This window comes from Pituophis catenifer, unplaced genomic scaffold (assembly GCF_029215685.1).
Source record: "Pituophis catenifer annectens isolate HBS135680 unplaced genomic scaffold, rPitCat1.0.hap2 SCAF_2, whole genome shotgun sequence".
Classification (NCBI taxonomy): domain Eukaryota; kingdom Metazoa; phylum Chordata; class Lepidosauria; order Squamata; family Colubridae; genus Pituophis; species Pituophis catenifer.
This window is the reverse complement of record NW_027256882.1, coordinates 228,977,799-228,992,684: the sequence shown is the minus strand read 5'-3', so window position 1 is coordinate 228,992,684 and position 14,886 is coordinate 228,977,799. Positions and strand designations below refer to the sequence as shown.

General features: G+C 36.5%; 1 protein-coding gene across 1 annotated transcript in view; it reads left to right on the top strand.

Moving 5' to 3' along the window:
* TRPM6 (transient receptor potential cation channel subfamily M member 6) overlaps positions 1 to 14,886 on the top strand; it is a 69,054-nt gene that overhangs the window by 44,400 nt on the left and 9,768 nt on the right. The window contains exons 27-35 of the mRNA XM_070935608.1: positions 237 to 1,372; positions 3,533 to 3,639; positions 4,658 to 4,784; positions 6,363 to 6,460; positions 7,713 to 7,777; positions 8,612 to 8,637; positions 10,087 to 10,137; positions 12,355 to 12,420; positions 12,881 to 13,167. Of these exons, the coding sequence (XP_070791709.1) occupies positions 237 to 1,372; positions 3,533 to 3,639; positions 4,658 to 4,784; positions 6,363 to 6,460; positions 7,713 to 7,777; positions 8,612 to 8,637; positions 10,087 to 10,137; positions 12,355 to 12,420; positions 12,881 to 13,167 (1,963 nt within the window). The remainder of the gene's footprint in view (positions 1 to 236; positions 1,373 to 3,532; positions 3,640 to 4,657; positions 4,785 to 6,362; positions 6,461 to 7,712; positions 7,778 to 8,611; positions 8,638 to 10,086; positions 10,138 to 12,354; positions 12,421 to 12,880; positions 13,168 to 14,886) is intronic.

Sequence of the window (14,886 nt, the reverse complement as noted above, 5' to 3'; positions counted from 1 at the left end):
GACTGCAAACCATTTAAATGTGTCTCAGATAATCACATTTATGACAAACGATTCTATGAATCATAAACACCTTGCAGTAATTAAGAATTATAGGGTAGAAAATACAAGTGGTGAAACAATTTGGCTTCATATCTAATGAGCTTCTAATTTACCGGTTAGAAAATACAGTAAATACATTCCTTTAGTTAGTGTAGAACCATGCATAGGAATATAATTTTTGGATGTTCTTCCCCCAGAGTTGAAGAAATGTTTTCACAGCTGAAGGAAATTCACGACAAAGTAATTTATATCAAAGATTCTTTACTTGCCTTGGACAGCCAACTGGGACACTTACAGGACCTCTCAGTTTTAACGGTTGATACTCTCAAAGTCATTTCAGCTGTGGATACTTTGCAAGAAGGCGAAGTCTTTCTATCTGAACAGAAGCATCAGACCTGTAGAAAGCTTCCACATAGTTGGAGCAACACTCTATGTTCAAAGGCTTTGAGTTGCATGGAAAGTGAGAATATCAAGTACAATTACTACAGCATGCCACCTTCTCTTCAGAGGAACCTAGCCAGAAGCCATTGGTCATTAGGGGGGAACCATACCATTCTGGATGGCCTAAACTATGATGAAATCCAATTAATCAAGAAAGATCAAGAACAGGAAGTTGAAAATGGCCTTCTGACATCGGAGTTATCTTCAGGGAATAAATCAGGCTCTCGATACGGACAGTTTCTTCTTGTGCCTCCAGATCAGAAAGGAGCTTCTGAAGATGCTGGTTTAAGTTTGGCCTTTTCAACTACTCTGAATGAGCTTAAGGATGAGGACTTAAAAGCTAAAGACGAAATGAAGCAGAGTGACCCTATCCCTCAATGCCATGTATGCAGTGCCAACGATGGGGCAAAAACAATGCCGGTTATCAGCCAAGTGCAAGAGCTGAACATTTCCATGGCTAAGAAAGAAAATGAAACTGCTGCCGAACACCATTTGTCCATCCACACGGTTAATAGCATCCGTGAGATCTCTCAATCTGCTCCTTATCAGTGTGAGGGACCAGGAAAAGGTTATGTAAATTGGGGCTTCCTGGAAGACAACGAGAAGAGAGATTGTGGCAATTGGTCAAAGCAGCAAGCATGTCAACAATCACTCCATGACAAAGAAGATGGCCGTTACAGTCCTCCGCACGTGCAGATCAAGGAATCCAAATCTTTCTCTTACAGTTCGGACGTATCAGAGTACAGTAGTGACAGCTCACAGTCTCGCCTGACTTTTCAGCGTAGCATGTCTGTCTGGATCAACCCTCTCAAGAGAAATTGGCCTTTCTGCAAAGGGAGCAGCTTTTGTGCCCGTGGTGCTGAGAAAACAGCAAAAACCTGCAAAATAAAAGGCAATAACAACACAAATTTGAGTTTTCTCCTCTTCTTGTGCTTTCATCTTTAAAGAGAGAGCTCTATTGCAGGGGTCTCCAACCTTGGCAACTTTAAGCCTGGTGGACTTAGCTGGCTGGGGAATTCTGGGAGTTGAAGTCCTCCAGGCTTAAAGTTGCCAAGGTTGGAGACCCCTGCTCTATTGCATTTACAGGTAATCCTCGTCTTACAACCATTCATTTAGCAACCTTGAAGTTACAATGACACTGAAAAAAAAAAAGGCTTACAACCGATCATCACATTCCAGCATCCCCAACAGTCACATGATCAAAATTTGGGCACTTGGCAAGGGCATGTATTTGCAATGGGTACAGCATCCTAGGGTTGCCATTTGCATCCTTCCCAGCTGACCTTTGACAAGCAAAGTCAATGGAGGAAGCCAGATTAATGACAACTGCATGATTCACTTAACAAATGCAGTGATTAGCCTAACAATGGTCGTAAAATGGGGTGCAACTCACTTAACAACCACCTTGCTTAGCAATGGAAAATCTGGTCCCAATGTGGTTGTAAATCAAGGAATACCTGTATTTTTTTTAAAAAAAGAGTTTTTCTATATTTGCATTTTTTTGCCTTCTTTTAGCTGTCTGTCTGTCTCTCTGTGTGTGTATATGTAGAAGGCAGAATACAAATAAATTAAATCGGTGTTAACCAGCGGTTGGGTTCAAACAATACCCTAAGCAATAATGTGTGCCATGTGGTTTTAATTTGTCAGGTTATATAAACAGAGCCATCTTACCTCAACTATCAGCAAGATGGCAACTGCAGGCACCAATGACATTAATAGTGTCTTTGAATAGTATGCAATAGCTGTCAAGATTCGGGTTAATGTCAAGGTTCAAAGTAACATCCCCAACAATAAAAGACTCTGAGGCTTGAGATTCCTCAAAGTTCCATTTTATTAGAGATGTCAGATTGGCATATCTAGGAAAACCCAAATATGAAAGCTTCCAGGTTTTCCCCACCCAAAGGAAAGTTCAAATCCCTGGCCAACACCCACATGTCCATTACATGGTCCAATCATCCACTGTCCCAACTGGAGATGGCTCCCAGTCATCCGACTCCAGGTGCCAGGGCAAGGTGTCCTTGACTCTCTGAGAAATGAATGTTATTTTGACTATATATATCTCCCATACTCCATACAATCCCCCCTCCCATTTTCCCACAGTAGAAAATGTGGCAGGCTTGAAGGCCCAATGTAAAAGATGGCTTCCAGACCTGACAATAGCATTATAATGATATGACACATTTTATGAAATCATAAGGCAAACAAAATTAGAATGATATGTAAGTATATGAAATATTATAATGACATTTGAAATATCACTTGACATTCTTTCTCCATACACCTGTATTATTAAGCTCAAAGATTTTCCTCTCCCCTCCCCTCCCCTTCCCTGCCCTGCCCTCCTCTTTACTCATGCTTTTGTCTACCATAGAAAAATAGTTTAATCTTTAGCTATCCTCAGCATAATGTGAGGACCAATTGTGATGATTCAGCCTTCCCCAAACTATCTTCCATATATTGGGTCTACATGTACATCATTCATAGTCAGCTCTTACAGTGCAGATGATAGGAGTGATAATCTGTTATGTTCGTGAAAAGAGGAAAATCAATTGTAAACCACTTGAAGTTGTTTAAACTGGGCAGCAGGTAAATATTTGTAATTAAATAAGTAGTTACAAATATGACAGACAAGGAAATGTATGGAATATTAGTATGTTGAAATATACTAATTTTTTGTTAGACATTTATAAAATAATATATATATATATATTATTATATGACTAAACAGAATATTGAACTTGTTTAGTTGCAGAATAGATATATGCTAGATAAATATGTATAAGAAGTGTTTTTTAAAATATTGCTAGAAAATATCTTGCAAGAAGTCTGTGACAAGCCACTTTTATCTCTTGACTTCATAGTGTCTTTAACTTCATATATTCCATTGTATTAAAGATGATTCCATGGTGTTGCAAACAATGCTAAAAAGAGGCATAGCTAAAAGTAAACTCCATTGATCACAATATGTCTTCTCTCTTAACAAAAAAGTCACTGCAAAACTTGTAGACTTATTTGAAATATGAATTTGTGTCCTCGCCCTTTTTATTCTTAGAATTTTCAAAATCTACTCAGCTCTGTCAGTCAGTATGGGCCAAGGCAAAATTTGGGAACAAAGAAAGGAGGTCTTCAAGGAAAAAGCGAAAAACTCTTCAAGTTCCAGTAGGTATTAATAGAATTAGAGTTATCTGTTGTTAGAGTTTGTGTGTGCATATAAATGTATGTATGTATGTACACATATACATATATACACATGCATACACACACATATATACACACACAACATATAGTGTATACCCAAACACACACACACACACATATAGTCTATATACACACACACACTGTATCTTGATATCACCAGAAGTTTTAATCACATCCACACAGACCCACCCACACCAAGTATGGGTGGTTCTGTGTGGATGTGATTAAAACTTCTGGTGATATCAATTAATCGTTTGCAGACAGTGCATTACTAAAACAAAGGACAAACATTCATCAAAAATAGAAGCTAGGCTTCAAATAAGGATGGTTATTTGTAAACTACAATGTATAGTTAACATGTTTTCAAAGAAAAGCTGTTCATCTCCTCTGAAGATTATTTCAAAGCAGCAGGTTTTGGAGTAGTTAATCCACAGAGGTAACTTTTTTGTTTTGTGAATCATGTTCTGAATTTTCAAATGTTTGATGAAATGAGTCATCTGGAATTGTAGGATACAATCCACAGGAAAAATACATGTTTTATATAGTACCATTTGCTTAATCACGGTATTTCATCCCATGAATAGAATCCCCCAAAGTATTGTGACTTTTAATCCTACAGTTGATGAAATTTTTCCCATTTCAACTGATTGGTGTATAAGCAAAATCGCTTCTTCCCTGCTGTCAACTACTTGTATTGCATAATGAATATAATTCATGGAGCATGCAAATACTTTTATTTAAATAACTTGATTTGACTTTGGACAAAAATTGGGGCTATGTATATTTTTGTATCTTGTTTCTACTCTATTTGATTCATGCAGTTTTCCCCCTTAACTCTCTCATCTCTGTTTGTATGGGGATAACAGACATTGCTTTTAGAGGGCAATGAAAATATGACAGCAGTTCAGGTGATATTCAAATTGATATTTGATTTTTCTGGACCTTCGGCTGACTTTTATTTCCTCTTTTCTCTTGGCAGTTGATTACAGTAGATAGTTGCCCTCAGAGCATCCAAGTGAATTTGGAACCGCTTGACAGTAAACCTGCCGAAGACAAAGAGGAACGCAGGGCCAAATGGCTGACTGTGTCTCACTTCAAGCAACTAAGTATGTCGCATTAGGCCCATGAACATTACATACAGGACTAAAAGAAAACCGTGCATACTGTTGAAAACAACCCCTTTCAGAGAACAAGTTATAAAGATAGGCTAAGAAACTTCTTGAGAAGAATTACAATATTATAAATTTGAAGAATAAGAAATATATTAATCTAATTTCACAAGTTGTAGATCTACCATGAAGGACAGAAGGAACACATTTTCAAATCATAAGTAACAAATTACAGACATACAACTGACAGCAAATCTTGGGTCCCTGTGGAATGTATGATTGTTCTACAGAGTTAACAGGGTTTACTATTGAATGTTGGCTTCATCATCAGTATATTAATTTACATTTGTGGTCCAGTAAGAAGAAATTGCATGGAACCAGCAAAACTTTCATGAGTTCCAAAGAACAGGATTAATTAACTTTATTTTGCTAGAAGTTTCACTCCTCCTCCTCCTCTTCCCTCTGAGGGTTGCAGGAGCCAAGCACTGATATAATTAGAAAGCTGGTATTTTTAGCCTGCCTTTGTTTGTTGAATTTTTTAAATGTAAAATTCATGCCTTAAATATTGCAGGGAGTTAACACATGCAAATTACCCTTACTCTATCCCAGAATCTCACAAAGATTTAAAATATTTAACACGCTTCATCCCCATGCCCAAATTTTCACCTACCTTATCCAGATCATATTATTGGCCTTCAATTTGCAGCTACAATTGAGCCCAACATTTCTGTTGCTAAGAAAAACAATTGTTAAGTGAGTTTCCCCCCATTTTACGATCTTTCTTGCCACAGTTGTTAAGTAAATCACTCCAGCTGTTTAGTTAGTAACATGGCTGTTAAGTGAATCTGGCTCCCCCATTGCCTGTTAGAAGGTCGCAAAAGGGGATCACATGACCCCCAAGACACCACAACTGTCATAAATATGAACCAGTTGTCAAGTACCTGAATTTTGATCGCCTGACCATGGAGATGGTCAGTAATGGTTGTAAGTGTGAAAACCGGTCATAAGTCACTTTTTTCAGTGCCACTATAACTTCAAACAGTCACTAAATGAACTGTTGTAAGTCAAAGACTACCTGCATTTGATTATATAAATCCTTTATCATCAAACCATATAATGCAAATTTCCTTTCCAATACCCTTCAGTCCCTTGACTGATAACAATATCTTAGTGACAGTCAGACAAAGGATGAAAAAAAAAAAGCTTGTGTGTCATGTCTAAAAAGAGTCCATCATGACACAGCCCTCTGTTGACATTGCATAACCCTTATGAAAATACTATTTGTAACAGTAACAGAGTTGGAAGGGACCTTGGAGGTCATCTAGTCCAACCCCCTATTCACGCAGGAGACCTGTACTAGAGATTTGAACCGCCAAACTGCCAACCTTTCTGATCGACAAGCTCAGTGTCTTAGCCACTGAGCCACCTAGACAGGCTGTAATTTCTCAAAGGTAGAGGATAAGAACCATCTTGCTTTAAATTGATTTATTGATATGGATACCATTCACTTTTGGGGAAACAAGATACATGCAATGACTTTGAATGTACAGCTCTTATATTTGTTTACTTGGCTAGGTTTAGATCATATCAGTTGTATGCATCAGGAAATGAAAAATCAAGAACTGGTGAGGCAGACAGTGCAAATCTGTGACTACTTGAGACAATCGCAAGAGGTAAGACTTGCAAGGTAAATTTTTACGGTCTGTAATTTATATTAATTGCTGAATCCCTAGTGAGTAAACTAAAGAAAACTGATACTTTTTTTTTTACTACAGCAAGCACAGAAGATGCTGGTGAAGAAATAAGTAATTAATCCATAATATTTTTAAAGATCAATGATTAAAAAAAACTAACTTATCAAAACATAAAGTCTCAAGGATATATGAGGAGAATAACTTTAAAAGCTAAGGTTTTATACAATTGTGAGTTGTAAGGAAATAGCATCAATGAGTAAATATAGATTGGTGGTATGCAATCCTTCAAAGGGACCCTTTGGAAAGTAGAGAGCTCATGCATAGCATGTCTTCTCAATTTGATAAAGCAGCCATCTTTGTTCTCAGATTCATATCGCTGTTTTGGAAGCTACTTTCCATGGCTGTTCCCAGAAATACCTTCTGTAGCAGTTATGAAAGGTGGAAAGAAACATGACATTATTATTATATACACAAAAATGACAGTATACACAGCAAACAAAATAACCATGCTGGATTTCATATCACAAATCACTAGTCGAACACTTCCCAAGCGTTTAGGATTGCATGATGTATCGGCGGAATATGGCCTCCTCCTCCTCCTCCTCCTCCTCCTCCTCCTCCTCCTCCTCCTCCTCCTCCTCCTTCTTTTAATTAAAAAAGGTTCATGCACACTCCAGAACGTTTTGATCAACTCTTTTACACAGTCCCAATATAGTCTGCTGATGAAAGAATTTTTATAATTGGTACTTTGGAACTTTCCTAATCTGAATCCAGTTTACTTTATTGATACCATCAAATTTACTAAGCTATAGTACAGGTAGTTCTCAATTTATGACCACAACAGAACCCAACATTTCTGTTGCTACATTTGTTAAGTGAGTTTTGCCACATTTTACAACCTTTCTTGCTACAGGTGTTAAGTGAATCACTGTATCTGTTAAATTAGTACCATAGTTGTAAAGTCAATCTGGCTTCCCCATTGACTTTGCATGTCAGACGGTCGCAAAAGGGGATCTTTTAAATATTTGACGCTAATTAAATAGTTTAAGCAAGTTGAGCTGCTACATGGAAAACCTCAGGGAAGGACGCTACAATTTTGTGTAATATGTATGCCGAGGGAAGAAGATATATAGATGTATGAAAGTTACTAATCATGAACTAAGACATACAGTACTTTTATTTAAAATGCCTGTTCGTAAAAAAATAATAGAAACAACAACCTTTTTTTCAGGATTTAAATAACAGCATTGCTTGGACTAGGAAGAATAGAAAGAATAATCTGAGCAGAAGCTACTCGTAAGTATTCTTGTCTGTTTGATCACAGATGGCATTTTTGATGGTTTTTAACCATATTATCTCTATTATCTGACATGCCTTTGTGACCAGAGGTGGGTTTCAGGAGATTCTGACCAGTTCTGGAGAACTGGTAGTGGAAATTTTGAGTAGTTCAGCAAACCGGTAGTAAAAATTCTGACTGGTCCCACTCCCATCTATTCTCTGCCTCCCAAGCTGATTGGGAGGAAATGGAAATTTTGCAGTAACCTTCTCCTGGAGTGGGGTGGGAATGAAGATTTTACACTATCCTTCCCCTGCCACGCCCACCAAGCCAGGCCACACCCACCAAGCCACACCCACAGAACAGGTAATAAAATTTTTTGAAACCCACCACTGTTTGTGACCTTTAATCATTTAGCTGATAACCTCATAGAGATGTCCCATTCTAAAAGCTTATCACAAAGGATTGTGAGTTATATTAAATGTATAATTTATATGTGAATATAATATGAATTCAATCTGTATGTGATCCTCATTGAAACTCGTGCCAAAAATACACAGAAATATATCTCTGCATGCACCACTTATGATATATCAAGAAGATGAATGCTGAGTACAAATGATAGAATTTACAATTAAATAGTTTCTCTATCAATAGTCATGAGATATCAAGAAATGCAAGTTAGTGTATAAATGCTCAAAGAACCTAGTCTTTATTGTAATGACTACTATATATATTTTGCAAAATTAAAATGAATGAAGTTATGTAAGTTTCTCAATACAATGAAACATTCCGTGTGTGAGTGCATGTTAAATTAATGATAAAAATCTAATTCTACCTTTTGTTTCAAAAAGGTTGAGAAGTTTAGATGGAGATGGCAGTAAGTTTTTTTTATTTTATTTGTAAATAGTGTAATCAAATGCATGTTTAGAGCAAAGTTAGTTTAGAAGAGCCTCTCACTACTAACTCACTTACCCTTTCCTATATGGAAACTTACTATAACCGATTATTCCACAGATATGTTTGTAGAGATTGTTGAGGAGTTTTGTTTAGTCTTACCTTTCAAACGTCATACAATAAATGGAAAATAGGTAGGGATTGAAAAAGAAAAAAAAGCATAAATCAGGCATTACTGCTTAGTTATATATCTGAAGGCTTCTATAAAAATCCAAAGACCTGTTCAAGACTTGTAATGTATGTTCAGCTATTATATCAAGTTACTGAAAATTAAGATTAGTTTCAAACTATAATATCCATTTCTGGATTGCAAATAAAAAACAGTCTCTCCAGTTCAGACTAGCTCTATCACCTTACACCACTTTTACTTTGACCTCTATCTTTCACTGCATTTTAGTGTATGCTGCAATTTTCTGTATTGATACAGCAAAAGATATTCATTGGGGGCCCATCTAATTACCTTCCCCTCAATGGTTTTAACAGGGAACGGTAATAACGTTTCTTTCCAAGATTATCTCTTTATCTGTTCTAATATTGAAATTAATATGGTTACACATATATTCCTGGCCTGTCCAATCTTGGAAAGCAAAATTAATAATACCACTAATTGCAAAATAGTTGATTTGGAGCCAACAGAATACAGTGCATTTTTTTTTTTAATTAAGTGATTGCTGTAGTGAAGCTTTCAGGAAAATAGCAAACTTTTAATACTGGTCTCTATTGCTGTCAGTAACCACTAGATTTAAATTAAAATGTACTTATTATAAAAATTATAGTCTATAATTTTCAGTTATTTTATTCATCTACCATCCTTTTTTTTCTTTTTTCCTGATATTATTTCATAATTTAATTTTGAACTATATCTGGATAATTTGTCCTGATATGTTATTTTAAACTCCTGGCCTTTGGCCATAGAAACAGATCTATCTTTATAAAACATAATAAAGGTTCAAATTCAGGGAAACAGAGTGTTCTTCAATTGAACAGATTTTCAGTTGAATTGAAAGGCATCTTATTCTGGTATATGTTTAGCTGCTATTTTAATTTTATTGGTATCTATGACATTGATCATTGACCTTTTAAAATGTTGCTTTAATTGTATATAAATACAACTAAGATAATATTTAAAAAAATTGTTTTAACCCTGTTGTATTCTGCCCAAAGACTTCTAGGAATAGAGGAAGATATAGGTCTTCTGAAATAAACAAATAATATTATGGTCCCCAGTATCATTATATGCTTTTTACTAAATAATTTAATAAAAAGTTAAACTGGATTCTCTTTCATTCCAATCACTTTGTGGCAATCTTGACTGCTCACAACAGTGTATTTTCTTTCCATATTTAACATTAATGTTTTAAAAATATTTCAGATATCTCACTCTCCTTAAAAAACCCTCAAGATTTGCACCATCATTACTCAGGTACGTAGTGAGTATTTTAAGTGAGTATGCTGAGTATATTAATTCTTTCCCTCTATCATTTTCTAATTATCTGACTTTGAAGTAGCTCATTATCAAGAGCCGTATATTAAAATAATTCCTAAGAGAGTATCTTGGGGAGATTAAGATAATTTATTATGTTAACACTGCTTTCTGCATGCCAAGTAGTTGTTGGTAAAATAAATTGGTTACTGGAAAGGATAATAACAGGTCTATAATCAAAAGCCATAGAAATAAAATTTATTTTATAATGCAATTTCTTTTATAAATATAATTTCTATTATATTTAGTAAATATAATAAAAGGAGGTAAAGGAGATTGAGGATGAGCTAGTTCAGTTTATGATGAAATAAATCTGCTTTTAGTATCAATACCTAGTGAATTCATATCCTAAAAATGATTTCACACTGTATCGGAAGCACTGAGCACATGTGAACCTGCTAAACTGCTACATATTCAAAGCTGATGAAATTTGTGAAACCCACCAGCAGATGTCCTTGCTGTCACACAAGAACACAAGTATATCAAAGTCTTTGCAAATTTTGTTCAGGATTAGATTGCTAATGAAGTATTTGCAGCAGGTAACAATTGTATGATAGTTAAAGGTAGTCTATTGTTATTGCAATGGGTATAAAAGCTATTATATTATAAACAAATATCAGCATATACCATATCTGCTGCGGTCAGTTTATTATATATTAAAAATAGAACCAAGCTGGATTTTCATTAAACTTAAAAGAAAATCTATTCAAACTTTACACATTAATTTTTTAAATTAATTTTATTGAATATTTTTTAAACAAAAATAAAAACAATAAAAGAAAATTAAGACAATAATAAAAAATGGTGAAAAAATAATAAAAAAAGAAATAGAAAAAAGAAAAAAAAAGAAAAGAAATATATAAATGGCTTCCAATCGCCTTGACAACGGTTATAAATACATTTATATTTTGCCCTCTTTATCTAGAATTATATCATAATTTCTTTCTTTCCATAAGCTACCCTTTCTAATCTTTAAATGCATAAATCACAAGTCCATTTTCTCTTTTTTCAACAAAAAGTCCATAAGGAGTTTCTAGTCACTATAAGTGTACGTGTTGATCTGTCACTAATCAAATGATTTTGCCATCTCTCTTAATTCTGTCATTTTTCCCAACCATTCCCCAATTGTGATGTTTCAGTCTTTCCATGTTTGTGCATATAATAATCTTGCAGTATAATCATACCTAAAAAGAATCTTAACATGGGAGAAATTATAATTGTGTTTGTTGGGGAGAATTTTTTGCCAAGGATAATGTTTTTTGCTTCAAACAATACCTATTCTAATAACTGAACAATGGCAGAAAGATATATCAAAATCTATATGGCAAGAAAAAAAGCCAAGTGTTAAATATATTTTCTGGGAAATGATTCCAGAAAAATTGTCTAGAATGTATAAGATAGTTCAAATTTATGTTGCAAATGTGGATAAAGTGAAGGATCGTTTTATAATTAGTAGAGTTTACAAAAATACTCACACAAATTTCTGAAATGCCACTCATCCACCTTGATGTATATACAGCAATAAATGCATCTTATATTATAGTCTGCTTTGCTATCTGAGAAGAAATATAGAAATACCTTGAGTTCAGACAAGGTATCAGTAATTTGCAAAGGATCTGAGGGAAACTCATCTTTAAATCTTAATAACTTTTGTCAATACTTTACAGTAAGGCTTTAGATCAGTTGTAAAGTTGAAATGATATCATCAAATACTGCCCATTTTATTTAAATCAGAAGAATAAATTCAGTGGGTGGCCCTTGAGGGTTGAATAAATGATTTCAATGGTTTCTTTAAAAGATTTTCCAGTGCTATATTGTTCATTTAAGTTTCTTTTCATCTCTAACTCAATCTTTGTCTAGTTAGTAGATTTATTTCTCCATTCAATATTTTTTGCCCATCCCAGCCAGTGGCCAGAAAATAGGAGTGTAAGAAAATTAAAATGCTGAAATAAATACTCTTTAGATAACGTTTTAACAAGTTAGTTTTACTTCCATGAATGAGATTAAAACATTATTCTGATCACTTCAAATGTTGTACTGTATTTTATGTCTCCCAATCAAAGGCCTTTGGTAAGAGAAACAACTATTTTCAAATTTTCTTTTTTAAAATGGTGGGCAAGAATTTTCAGATCATATGATTAACCTGCTTCTTTGCAGCTGTTGAAAGAAACAATTTAATGAGGCTGGCTCAGACAATCCCATTCACACCAGTGCAGTTTTTTGGTGAGTACCAGATTCCATGTTGATATATGAAAACATTTTAGTCATAAGGAAAATTCATAATAATTTAGATTTAAAATGTGCAATCATGCTATTGCCTGGTTATTTTTTATTAAATCACAGTGCATCTCTCTCTCTCTCTCTCTCTCTCTCTCTCTCTCTCTCTCTCTCTCTCTCTCTCTCTCTCTCTCTCTCTCTCTCTCTCTCTCTCACTCACACACACACACACACACACACACACACACACATCTATATCTCTATATTTTGCATTATTTGCATTATTTTGTATAATATCATATCTAGAAATAACTAGAAAACCTTGTTATTAAAAACCCTTGCATTTTTCCTCTATTGTTAATCTCATTGGTTTTTTTTGTTAATCTTATTGCTTTTCTATTGTTAATCTCAGATGTTTTTTTTACAACATTTCCAGTGTATTTATTTATTTGTTAAATTTATTTAGCTGGAGAAGAAGTAACAATTTATAGACTGGAAGAAAGTTCACCTTCGAGCCTTGATAAAAGCATGTCCTCTTGGTCACAGCACGGCATGGCTGCCATGATTCAAGTTTTGTCTCAGGAGGAAATGGATGGAGGGTTGAGGAGAGCCATGAAAGCTGTCTGCACCTGGTCTGAAAATAATGTGCTCAAGTTAGGTGAAGTTTTCATTGTAAAATCTTTCCTTCCTGAAGTTGTTCAGACTTGGCAGAAGATCTTCCATGAACGCACAGTGCTCCATCTGTGTCTCAGAGTGAGTATAATCTGATCAGCAATCCCTAATAATAACAGGAGGCTAGCAATACTCTAACTCAAATACTTTGGCCACCTAATGAGAAGGAAGGTCTCACTGGAGAAGAGCCTAATGCTGGAAAAGATTGAGGGCAAAGGAAGAAGGGGGCGACAGAGAATGAGGTGGCTGGATGGAGTCATTGAAGTAGTTGGCGTGAGCTTAAATGGACTCCAGAGAATGGTAGGATCAGGAGGAATGTTGTCCCTGGGGTCATGATGGGTCAGACATGACTTCGCAACTAACAACAACAAAAGCAATACTCTACCAAAGGAATCCTCACTGTGGTCCACCCTGGTCTAAAATGGTGGTTCACCAAGAAGTCTGTCAAATCCCATTGCCACCTAAATCCCAACTCTGCGCACAGCCATCTCAGCCCTGCCTCCCCAAAAATATGTCTAATCATGAGAATGGCTAAAATGGATTCATTATAGCACACAAAATAGTAATACCAGTAACTAGTAGTATTCTCAGGTATATATTGTAATGTATTCAAACTACTACCAATCTAGAAATAAAGACAAATTTTACAGTTAGAACAATTAATAAGTGAAACAGCTTGCCTTCAGAAATTGTGGGTGCTTCATCATTGGAAGTTTTTAAGAAGAGATTGGATAGCCATTTGTCTGGAATGGTATAGGACAGTGATGGCTAACCTTTTTGCCATCACGTGCCAGGAGAGGGGGGGGGGCGGGGGAGGGTCTCGCACGCATGTGCCCACATGCATGTGTGCGCAATCCCTTCCCCCCCACCGCTCCTGGCACAGGATGGCCTGGTAGGCCCCTTTTTCTTTCTTACCTGGTTCCAGATCCTCTCTGTGTATCTGGGAATGGCGAAAACATTTCCCACTCCCTTGGAGGCCCTACAGAGGCTGAAAGGGCCCATTTCCCAACTCCCGGTGGGACAGGAAGTGACATTTTTGCTGTCCCCAGCCTCCAGTACCTCTCTAGGAGTCTCTCTAGGAGTCTGTAGGAGCCTCTCTAGGAGTCTCTGGAGGCTGGGGACAGGAAAAAACGTCACTTCCTGTCCCACCGGGAGTGGGGAAATGGGCCCTTTCAGCCTCTGTAGGGCCTCCAAGGGAGTGGGAAAGGCTGTTTTTGCCGTTCCCAGATACACAGAGAGGAGCCAGGTAAGAAAGAAAAATGGGCCTTCCCCACCCCCCCAGGCCCTCCAGAGGCAGGAAACAGCCTGTTTCCCTACTTCTGGTGGGCCCAGAAGGCCCAAAAATCAGCTGGCCGGCGTGCGCATGCACCCCAGAGCTGAGCCCCAGAGCTGAGCTGGCGTGCCCACTAATATGGCTCCGTGTGCCACCTGTGGCATGCGTGCCATAGGTTCGCCATCACGGGTATAGGATCTCCTGCATGAGCAGGGGTTGGACTAGAAGACCTCCAAGGTCCCTTCCAAGTCTGTTATTCTATGTGGGAGCTCCAGCCCTGTGGAATGAATTGCCCCCCGAAATACGAAAGATTTCCGACCTCCGGGTGTTTCGCTGCGCTCTGAAGACCCTGTTGTTCCGCCAGGCAGGGCTATTAACATAATGTTTTAAATTGGGGTATTTTAAATTTTTGGGATTTTAATTGGAGCCTAATTATTTAATGATTTTAAATTTTAATTGTTGTCGTGTTTTTTGTGTTTTTAAATAGGCTGTACACCGCCCTGAGTCCTTCGGGAGAAGGGCGGTAT